The sequence below is a fragment of the Lactuca virosa genome, chromosome 9, assembly GCF_052849685.1.
Source record: "Lactuca virosa cultivar CGN04683 chromosome 9, Lactuca_virosa_CGN04683_v6, whole genome shotgun sequence".
Lineage (NCBI taxonomy): Eukaryota > Viridiplantae > Streptophyta > Magnoliopsida > Asterales > Asteraceae > Lactuca > Lactuca virosa.
The window spans coordinates 47,891,768-47,903,882 of record NC_136434.1 but is presented as its reverse complement, the minus strand read 5'-3'; the positions used below and the strand labels follow the sequence as shown (position 1 = coordinate 47,903,882).

At 35.8% G+C, this 12,115-nt stretch overlaps 2 protein-coding genes across 2 annotated transcripts; one reads left to right on the top strand and one right to left on the bottom strand.

The window, feature by feature from the left end:
- The first annotated feature begins 1,096 nt into the window (after positions 1-1,096).
- Positions 1,097-3,235, top strand: LOC145137774 (adenylosuccinate synthetase 2, chloroplastic-like). Its single transcript, XM_079071911.1, has 4 exons — positions 1,097-1,486; positions 1,696-2,388; positions 2,461-2,772; positions 2,859-3,235. Exons 1-4 carry the CDS (start codon positions 1,166-1,168, stop codon positions 3,027-3,029), a joined length of 1,497 nt encoding a protein of 498 aa, XP_078928037.1. The 5' UTR covers positions 1,097-1,165; the 3' UTR covers positions 3,030-3,235.
- Positions 3,236-10,455: 7,220 nt separating this feature from the next.
- Positions 10,456-11,486, bottom strand: LOC145139206 (uncharacterized). Its single transcript, XM_079073116.1, has 2 exons — positions 10,895-11,486; positions 10,456-10,826 (listed from the first exon to the last, which is right to left on the bottom strand). Exons 1-2 carry the CDS (start codon positions 11,484-11,486, stop codon positions 10,456-10,458), a joined length of 963 nt encoding a protein of 320 aa, XP_078929242.1.
- Positions 11,487-12,115: the final 629 nt, after the last annotated feature.

Below are 12,115 nucleotides of genomic sequence, written 5' to 3'. Positions count from 1 at the left end.
GGTATGAAGTCGATGCCACCATCATCATTGTATGTAAAGGTCTTTGTTATGGTAGAACCATAACACCACTTCCTTATGAAGTGTTTCACCAATCAAGAGTTTTGACAAATTTATCTCGGATGCCTTTTTCAAATAAGAATTAGCATATTCACAATAATTCTTTTGATTTATTCCTGAGGGCAATTTTTATCATCCTAACACTTGAGTTTTTGGACAAATATTTCTTCATATCATCTTTGAACAAAATTATGTAAATAAGATTTTACAAAATACAATGAACGTTTCGTTTGGTCATCATTAAAACAAGAGATGTGCATATGCACCATATGAAAATAGTTATATGATTTTGCTTGACCATCATGAAAGATTGCAAAACCAACCAACAAAACCATTAACCTTATTAACATATTAGTTCACTCTCGTTCACTTACTTGGTCATTTATCGAACATATAGTGATCATTAAATTGTGTAATTTGTTTGGCGCAATGCAACACAACTTTCTTGGATTGTTCTACTAACTATCAAGAAAGATTACAATATTATTCAAATAAACCCTAAATCAAAGTAACATATTAGTTTGTAGTCATCCATTTGCATATCCCGACCAGAGGCCTTGTGCGAAAATAAAATTGAGGCCCTAAAAAAGTTTATAGTAATATTTTTATTAGGTAATTTCCGTAATCTTAAATTCAAAACTTAAAGTTGATAACAAACATATCATATATTTTTTTACCCGAGCATCATATATCGGTCTTCACTTATTAGTTATTAATTAAAACTGCTAAAAGAAATTTTCTTAAAAAAGATAAATAATCAGTACATTACTATTTTCTAAATATGGATATTCTAATATTTTTATAAGCAATTTATCTATTATACTTTGATAATCAACTTATTCTTAATTAAAATCAAAACTAAAACTATTAATATCTCTTGAGGCATCTTGAGCCATGGTAGATGGTAAATAGTATTTTAAAAGTTTTAGTTTCAAATTTTTTTCTTCGACCATGTAATTGTGATGGGAAAGGAGGTATGTTTTTGAAAACATTAATACTTAGAGGGCTTTAAATGTAGTTAACCTTTTTTTTTTTTAACATCTCCTCTGACTGCGCCGTTCTTTTCTGTGGAAAGTGGAAACCCTTGCTGTCGCTCTCTCATACAGTCATGAACATCACCTCTCTTCGGCTAGACACAAACCCTATCACTGCTCCGCGGAGGGCCTTCAATGGCGCTGGTGGAAGCTGTCTCACCACACTACCTCGACGCATTGCTATTCTCAACCACCATCAGTGGAGGAAAACCGGTCCAATTTCGTGTTCCGCATCTCCGCCAGTCGCCGTGGAAGAACAAACTAGTAACACTCCGAGTCGAATCGAAGCTCTGAGTCAGGTATCCGGAGTGTTGGGTTGTCAGTGGGGCGATGAAGGCAAGGGAAAACTAGTTGACATCTTAGCGAAGCATTTCGACGTTGTCGCTCGGTGTCAGGTTAGTCCTTCATATTACTCTCAGTGCTACATTTAGGTTTTTTTCAATGTCTATCAGTTTTAACAATGAAATTTACGGATGCCATTACATGAACTTCACACGATTATTGCTTGATTTCATTTTAAACCTAGTTTCCTTGTTTCAAGTGTACATAACATCTTCACAATAATCCCACGAGTTCCGAAATAAGATGTCTATTTTAACTCCAGGGCGGAGCAAATGCTGGGCACACTATCTACAATTCTGAAGGCAAGAAGTTTGCACTTCATCTTGTTCCCTCAGGGATTCTCAATGAAGAAACCATGTGTGTTGTTGGAAATGGAGTTGTAGTCCATCTTCCTGGATTCTTCAAAGAAATTGATGGCCTTGAATCCAATGGGATCTCCTGCAAAGGAAGGATTCTGGTATCTGATCGTGCTCACTTGCTATTTGATTTCCATCAAGAGGTAGACGGGCTTAGAGAAGCTGAATTAGCCAAGTCCTTTATTGGCACTACCAAAAGAGGAATCGGACCTTGTTACTCAAGCAAAATCATTCGAAATGGTATAAGAGTAAGCGACCTAAGGCGTATGGATACTTTCCCTCAAAAGCTTGATCTTTTGTTATCAGATGCAGCTTCAAGATTCAAGGATTTTAAATACACCCCTGATATGCTTCGGGAAGAAGTTGAAAGGTACAAAAAGTTTGCTGAGAGATTGGAACCATTCATCTGTGATACGGTCCATTTCATGAATGAATCTATATCACAGAAGAAGAAGATCTTGGTGGAAGGTGGTCAAGCTACCATGTTGGATATTGATTTTGGGACATACCCTTTTGTAACCTCTTCTAGCCCTTCAGCTGGTGGAATATGCACTGGCTTAGGGATTGCTCCTAGAGCCCTTGGGGATATCATTGGAGTGGTAAGCCTCTTTTCATTTTACAGCAGCATTGTACTTTGAAAAATCTACCCAGTTATTGATTTTTTGATACAGGTAAAGGCATACACAACTAGAGTGGGGTCCGGTCCATTTCCAACCGAATTATTAGACAAAGCGGGCGACCTTCTCCGGTTTTCCGGGCAGGAATTTGGCACAACCACGGGTCGTCCACGTAGATGTGGTTGGCTTGATATTGTTGCTCTTAAATATGTTTGTCAAATAAATGGATTTTCTTCTTTAAATCTCACAAAACTTGATGTTTTATCCGATCTTCCCGAAATCCAATTGGGTGTTTCTTACAAAAATCCCGATAATACCCCCATCAATTCATTCCCTGCTGACTTATACGTCCTCGAACAGTCAAAGGCAAGTTTAATTTTCTTTACACGTGCTGTGGAATTAATTATAAGTTATCAACAACTGATTTTGTGTGTGTGTGTGTGTGTGTTTAGGTGGAATATGAAACGATGCCAGGGTGGCAGACTGATATTTCATCTATAAGAAACTACTCTGATTTGCCAAAGACTGCGCGCCAGTATGTTGAAAGAATAGAAGAGCTGGTTGGTGTGCCTATTCATTACATCGGTGTGGGGCCCGGACGTGATGCTCTTATATACAAGTGAGCAAGCGTGATTTAAAAGATTAAGTTGTTTGTTTGGTTTGTATTGTTTGATGTATTTATTCCCTTGAGAGATGTATCAAGAATTATGGGATGCTACATTTGTGCTCAAATAGGGCATGGCAAAACATATGTTGTATTACATCTCACGTGCATTGGACTGGGACTGAGAGTTTTGTTAACATGGTATAATTGCAAATTTTTGGGACATGGACTCGTTCTTGATTTCTTGTATGTGCAAAAGAGCACAAAAGACGTGAGTACCCTTATCCTCTAGAAGGATAACACAAGAAAGTTTGTGTAGTTGTATCTAGTTTCAAGCTGTGTTGATTTGGATTGTTCTGATGGTTGAGAACTCCAAGATACACAAAAGGCGTCTGAATAACACTGCACCCAACCCAACATGAAAGCACCTGCTTTGATCGCTTCTACCAACCCAACATGAAAACCTTCCACAGCCAAGGCAAAAAGAAAAGGAGACACAACGAATCAACTTGGCGAAGGCCCCGTTGAATATCAAACTCGTCAGTAAGAGCCCCATTAATAAGCACTGAAAGCATCTCTGATCCAAGCACACCATAAGTCACTAAAACCCATTTTCTTCATAACTTCAATAAGAAATTCCCACGACAGTGTATCATAAACTTTTTCGAAGACCACCTTAAACACCCATGATTTTCTTCTTTAAATCCTTACGATGAGAAATATTTCACTTAACATCAAGGTTATCTTATATGAGTTTCTTCTTAAACACCATGAGTTTCTTCTTAAAAGCCTTAGATTTGTATTGTTTGATGCATTTATAAGAAATGCTAAATAAATTTTATTTCACCATTTGGTAGGAAGATAGAAAGTTATGGCGATTAATCGTCTTTATGCTGTAAAAGCATAATGACCATTTTTTGTTAGCTAAAACACATGTCGTCCTATTGTGACTTTAGATTCATATTCCATAGGAAGGTGGGATGTTAGGTTATCATCTTTATGTTGAATGAGATAAAGGAAGACATGTATTAAACCGAGACAATGATTGATGTTAATGGGGCTTTTTATGGACGTATTACACTTCAAATCTCAAAACTTTGAACCTTCAGAACTATTTCCTACGAACTCCGTTTGAGTTGATTGTTTGCATTATGTTATTGTAACAAGGACTTTTTATGGACATACTACACTTCAAATTTGGATGTCGAAAATTTATACTTATTTCGTCTCAAAATAAACTAGTTAGTGAAAATATAGAAAAAAAACTGTTACTTTGATCATTCATAAATTATGTATACAAACTCGTTTGAACTAATTTTTTTTCATTGTGTTCTTCGTCGCAACGCTTTCCATGAAAATATTACACTTCCAATTTAAATGTTGAGAAGTCGTATTTTTTTAACTCCAAAGTAGACAATTCGGTGAAAATTATGAAAATAAACTTTATAGCTTTCATATACAAACTTCATAACAATCATCATACCATTTGGGTTTTCCCAATCACTGACTTACAAAATATTAACCTGGGCAAATCTTGAAAAAATAACCATTATGATTATTTTCTCTATATTTTTATGTAGTGGTGGTCAACCCAAGTGTCGAACCCATTTTCCAATTATAATACATGTCCATGTTTCTTATCATGGTCCATGTAAGAGGCTTCATAATAAACTTCATAATAATAAAAAATTGAGAAAATGACAAAGATAGCCAAAAATACTAATCACTTTGTGGAAAATAGCCAAAAAAAATTGAAATTGCAAAATTGGCCACAAAAATCGCAGATGAGAATGGTCCATCTGCGATTTTCACATTTCATCTGCGAATGTACAAGTGGCTAAAGCACAAGTGTCCTTTAGCCACTTGTACATTCGCAGGTGAGTATTTTATATAATTTTTTTCTATATATATATATGGGTGGAGCAGGCTTAAATCGCAGATGGACACAGTCCATCTGCGATTTCCTCTGTATTTCATCTGCGACAATTATGATTTTTTTTTTAATTTTTTTAATTTTTTAATTTTTTTTTATTTTGACTATGAAATCAATTGGTTTGACTACGAAATAACCTTACTATATATAAACTTTTGTAGAAAATTATCAGTTTAGTTGTTATTTGTTTAGGAAATTTCTCTAAAATCTCTCTAAAAAAATGATTGAATATTTGGTTTGTCTTGTAACCGGTGGAAGATGGCAAGTTATTGAAACAAATCTGGAATACGTATGTCCACAGGGAGGTATTTCTGAATTCGCTTTGATATTTTCTGAGTATATTAGTTATAGTGATTTTGTATCTTTGGTGAGAAGCAAAATTGGTTTGTTAGACAAATATAGAATTAGTCTTCGTTTCCATCATCCTGAATTGAATTATTATATAGCTATAGTTGAAGACATGGATGTTAGAATGTTGATAAATGTAATCAAATGTAGTGGAGGGAGGGCTGTGAAAGTGTTTGTGGTGGTTGATGAAGGAGATGAGGTTAATGAGGCTGGTCACAGTGAAAATCAGCCGGTTGGTAATTTATGCAGCTATAAAGGGAGCAACGATCCGATAGGTACTTTCAATACTCCAACTGTACCTCAATTTCACAGTGTTGCTGAAAATGTTAATGTTAGTTATTTACCTATTCACTATGTGGATCCTGAGAATTACAAGTATGTTGGTGATGATGATGTTGGTATATATCTTAATGATGTGGGTGGTCGTTGTGATGATGTTCCCGAACAAGAAGTTAAAGTTATGAATAGGCGTGTAGTAGATAAAAGTAAAAAGAAAAAAAAATTGAGTCAAAAATATGAAAAAAAGCATGTTTATGGGGATTATGTTGATGTTGATGATGTACGTTTAGATATAACCGACTTACAAAGCAATTCAGATAGAGATGAGTTGGGTGATGAAGTTAAAGCTAAGTTTCCCGATAACCTTTTTTACGGTATGCCCCCTGTACCAGCATGCCCAGTTGATATTAATGAAGATATCCCAACACAGATGGTAGACATCAATCTTCAAAAGATTGAATGTGAGAGTATATTTAAGAACAAAGAACTTTTAAAGCGGTGTATTGGTAAAAAATGTCTTCGAGAAGGTTTTCAGACGAGGACATGTAGATCCACCAAATCAAGGTATGAGGCTGTGTGTGTTTCGAAAAATTGTTCTTGGTTACTAAAAGCAAAAGCAATTAAAAATTCTGATGGACTTTTCCAAGTGAATAAATTTGTTGATGTACACACATGTTCTTCAACAATTTTGCAACCTAATCATCGACAAGCAAACAAATATGTTTTGGGTGAATATCTTGCTGATGTTTTGGCTGAAGATTATAGTAGAGTTTATCGGGGAAAAGATATTATTAATGATATGAATGCTCAATTGAATATCAATATCTCATACCATCAGGCATGGCGTGCGAAGCAATATGCATTGTTGTTGTTAAGGGGTACGAAAGAGGATTCTTTTACCAAACTTCCGGCTTATTGTCACAATTTGGTCAAACATAATCCGGGTACGGTGACACATATTAAAACAGATGGTGATGATCGCTTTGAGTTTTTGTACGTCGCACTTGGTTGCTCGGTTAGTATTTTAATATATTATTAGTTTTTTCATTTTTATTTTGGTGTATTTGAATAGATATACAATGTATTGTAGGTACGCGCTTTTGTCAAATTTTGTAAACCGACCCTTGTAGTAGATGGAGCCCACCTAAAGGGCGAGTTCAAAGGTACCATGTTACTTGCAGTTACTAAGGACGGACAAAACCAAATATTACCGGTTGCATATGGTATATGCAAAAATGAGTGTACAGATTCTTGGACATGGTTTTTTCAAAAACTACATGATTGCATAGGTAATATGCAGGAACTTACAATTATATCCGATAGGTCTCCATCTATAGCAACATCCGTTGCCAACATTTTTCCTCACGCTCATCACGGAATATGTGGTGTCCATTTGTATTTCAACATAGTATCTAGATTCGGGAAGAGTAACACAGTTAAAGGAATTTTTTGGGAGGCTTGTAGGGCGTACACAGTTGATGCTTTTGACGCTGCCATGGATGTTATGAAAAAGACAAAAGAACCAGTATGGGAGTACTTAAAAAGTATAAATCCAGAAACTTGGTCAATGGCACATTTTAGAGGGAACCGATACAATCTTATGTCGTCCAACAGTGCGGAGTCTATAAATGCATTATCTAGACACGCACGTAAGGTGCCGATACTTATGTTGATCGATTTTTTTCGTGCAACAATGCAACAGTGGTGGTTTCAAAGACGTAACTTTGCAGGTATTAAGTTAATTTTGAATATTAATGTTTTATTAATTTAATGTTATTGATCTTAACTTCTTCATTTTGCGTTTTTTTAGCGGAAGCAACAACAACACTCACCCCTTGGGCCGATGATATTGTAAAAGAAAACAAAAAAAACTTTTAGTAAGTGGGATGTTCGCATGATCTCAAATACGAAATGTGAGGTCAAAAAGGGGGCACAAAACGTGATTGTTGATTTCCAACATATGACATGTACATGTAGGCATTGGAAACTTGATGGGATACCTTGTGGTCATGTCATAAGATGTTTAACAGTGAACAATTACCAAGACTGCTCGAGGTATGCATTAAATGCTTACTTTACCGAAACACTAAGGAAAACGTATGAGGAATCAATAAACCCTTTGCCAAAGCCATCCGAATGGGATATCCCCGATGATTTGATGATTGTTAAGCCACCTATAATGGATAAACGTCAGCCAGGCAGGCCAAGAAACACAGACCGCATTCCATCCCAAGGCGAGGGTCCAATTAGAAAAGAGTGTTCTACATGTGGTCAACTAGGACACACGAGAAACAATTGTACTGGAAGGGCGTCCAGTAGTGGAGCACGTCGCACAATTTCTACTGCACAAATGGCATTTAATATTTGTGGTTCAGCGAGTTGCTCACAAACCTATGACGCTGATTTTGATATAAAACAACCTTGAAATGAAGAGTTGTTAACTTATTATGTATTGTAATTTTTGTATTAAATCTTAGAAGACATTGCTATGCTTTCATATTTTAGTTTAGTTTGTAGATTATAACAATTAATGAAGCTTTTATATTATAATATTTAGTTTGCAGATTATAACAATTACAAGATGTTATTTAAAAAAAAACAACAAACGATCCTTTTGCAACCAAAGGTGTATCATGATAATATTACAACAATTTTGTAACTAATTTTTAAACTTAGGGAACTGCAATGGGTACTTCTCTTTCTCGATTGTTATATAGTCATCCCTAATTCTCATTTTGTCTTCCAAATGATCCTATTGCACTATAATATGTATCAACTGCTCGTCCTTCTCAGCAAGCCATTTTTCAGTCGTTTTGATTGCCTTCTTAGTCTTTTTTATCCATTCTTCATGCTCTTTGATTTTGTTTTTATTGGGGTGTATCCATTCTTGAGCTTGTTTGCATTCCGATGCAATATCATTACCACGTTGAGTGAGAAGTCGGGATGACTCTTTGTCCTATTCTTGTTGTTCTTCAGCCTTCTTCAATTCTTTAAAATTTTCATCTGACATATATGGCCCGGCTGAAGAGGGTGTAAAAAAAAGGGTCGACTGAATCACAGTAGTAACAATCTACTTCGTTGCATGAGCAAACTTCGAATTTGTGTGAGGAAGTCATAATAAAGTCGACATTATAATAAACTGGTGCTATAAGTGGTATTTATACATACTAGTCCAAATGCTACCATTTCGTAGTCAGAGTTGTAATTCATAGTCCAACTTTGAAATGACTAGACATTAATGACAAGTCACTGTAGTAACCTGTAAATCGTAGTCAAACTCTGAAGTGACTAGACGTAAATGACTGTTTGACATGATAAGTCACTGCAGTAACCTGCAAATCGTAGTCAAACTCTTAAGTGACAAGACATAAATGACTGTTTGACATGATAAGTCACTGCAGTAACCTGCAAATCGTAGTCCAAATGCAACCATTTCGTAGTCAAAGTTGTAATTCATAGTCCTGTATTTATTAATATAAATAGATGTTTAAGATCTAAAAACCAAACACCCAAATCACCTAAACGAAACCAACTCCCATATTTAGAAATGTCGTCGAATGCAGCAAGTTCTTCGAATGAAGTACCTGGTTCCAATTCTAAACGACCATGGACGACAAACGAGGTGTTGGTTCGCCACGATCGTTTGTTGTAGTCATTCGGTTTTCAGCGTTGAAAATATTGGTTAAACGAGTCCAAAACATTGGATCGTTCAACTTGCTGGTCTCGTACACATGAATATATGCACATGTAAGAACCAAGAACTCGTTATTGCTCCATGGTATAGAACTCATTTTTATTGAAACAAAGAGAGTAAAATGTCAAAAATAATATATGAATAGCTGTAACATCGTTTAGTAAACTATTTGTTTAACTTAATGTCAATTTATAGTAGTTTATACACAATATCGCAGTCCAATCTTCTAATTTGTCTGCAATTCATAGTCCAACTTAACTGATGAACGCAGTGTACTAACTGAGAACACAACAGATCATTGTTCGAGTTGACAAGTCATTCCATCGAATGACAACACAATACACTGCTACTTGAGTTGACAAGCCATTGCACCGGGAAAATAAAGAGTCGCTATAAATAATTGTTAATATCCATTTTAATTGTATCGCATTACATTTCCCCTTGCAAGTATAGACTCACCTGTACCACATATATGGAGCAACGAAGAGGAGGTCACTTTGGTTCAAGCTTGGATTGTAACTGTAGAGGAGGATTTTCCACCGGGTCCACCACAAGTTCACGCTGGATCATTTTGGTCTCGTGTCTGTCATTTGTTTCACCATTTAATGGGGCGTACTCAATATCGAAGAAGAAGAGATGTCAAAGCGAAGTTTCCGGATTTGAAAATAAAGGTGAAGCAATTGCAACGTATTTATAACGAGTTGGATAATGAACATGCAAATACGGATGAAGACATTCTGCGACAGGTGGCTTTGGAACTATACCGTTTTGAATATGATGGTAGCGAGTTTACCCACTCAGATGCATGGAATCTTTTAAAGAATGTCCCTCATTTTTAATATGCATGTTGGTTAAGTTAAATGTATTTCGTTAGTTAAGTTGCTTGTTGTTGTACGTGTGTTTTGTGACTAGTTAATAAATGTCCCTTACTTTTAATGTTTGTTGTTTCCTCAATCGCAATTAAAAAAAAAGTTAACAAAACAGGTACATAAATAACTAATACATAATACGACATAAAATGCAAAAGGGGTACATGAATAACTAATACATAATACGACATAAAATGCAAACGGGGTACATGAATAACTAATACATAATACGACATATTAAATGCAAACGGGGTACATGAATAACTAATACATAATACGACATATTAAAAATGCATACGGGGTACATAAATAACTACATCTTTTAGGGAGGTAACAGGACCACCGTTTCATTTGGTATTTCCCAGTGCACATGTGATGGTATAGAATTCACCAACTCATATCCAAATGCAAGTCGATACACGAAAGCAGTGAACTTGTAATCAACCATTTCGTGAATGGCTTCAGACGTACGGGTTCTTAGAGATGCTATAGCGTGGCCACATGGTATACCGCTTTTTTGCCATTTCCCACAACTACATACCCTACGTTCAAGTTGTACTTTGCTGGTGGCAAAATTGTCATCGACTTCAAATGTATCCCCATACAAACGTCTTGCCATCCAATTATAAGACTTTTTGACACGTTTTTGAACCTTACTCTCAACATAAAGGGTCAACCCACCAGACAACCTCCCTGGAAAATTTGATAATTTTAGAAAAATAATAACACAAGAAAAAACTAAATATAACAATCTCCCTTACCCGCCACTTCAGCCCGTTCAGCATACTTTGATTGTATCGACGTATTGATTAACTCAATTATCGTTGTTATAGGAAACTCACGTATGGACGTGGATATAATTTGCAACATTTCAGGGACATCAATCGATTTAACATTGTAACGTACTTTTGGGAAAAATGCTCGTGTCCATTTTGAAATTGCTATATCGTCAAGCCAGAAAATTGGACTCCTAAGCAACGTGCAGAAAGGTGGTTTCCTACATGCACTTTGCAACCTTTCCAGACACAAGTACAAATCATGAACACTATATGCATTGCATGACTTCCGAAACAACGATTCGACTTCCGTATCGTTATGTCCGACAGACTCACGTATTTTTCGAGCTATATCTTTAGGACAATATCCATGATACGAATCTGGGTAGGCACTCTGAACACCAAAGTCTATTTTATCACATAGGTTGCTTATGAAACCAACCTCTATATCCTCACCTAAACACTCTTTTAACCTCATTATGATCCATCTCCATGATTCTTCACACTCTAAGGTTCCCAAACCAATTGCTAAGAGTAGGGGTTCATGATTTCCATCTAAAGCCACTGCGAAGTACATTGTTGTCAGATAGCTCCCAAGAAGGGGTAAATAACCCACATATATTAACGGTATTATGCAAGAATATTGGTAGCTGAGAAAAGCTTCTTTCGGTGTAAGTACTCATTTTCACAAGCAATGAAAGTGTATTATAATCATCACACAAATACAATTTTAATTATATACAAATTGGTGTTTCTCTATAATTCATAATTCATAGTTCAACTTTTTTAATTCATAGTCAAACCAGTTCATTTCATAGTCAAACATCACTGACCGACAAGACAAGACAATGTACTTGTATGCAGTTCATAGTTCAACTTTTTTAATTCATAGTCAAACCAGTTCATTTCATAGTCAAACATCACTGACCGACAAGACAAGACAATGTACTTGTATGCAGTTCATAGTTCAACTTTTTAGATTCATAGTCAAAATAGTTAATTTCATAGTCAAACATAGTTGTCTGCAAGGTTCTAAAAAGCTCGCCATGGCTCCGCCATGGCACGCCATGGCTCCAAGGCTTGTATGTGCCGCCAAGCTTTACCAAAACGCCGCCATGACTCATTTATGTGTATAAAAATGAATAATAGTAGAAAACACATATAAAAATATGAATTATATACAAAATTGCCGCCTTAAGTCACGCC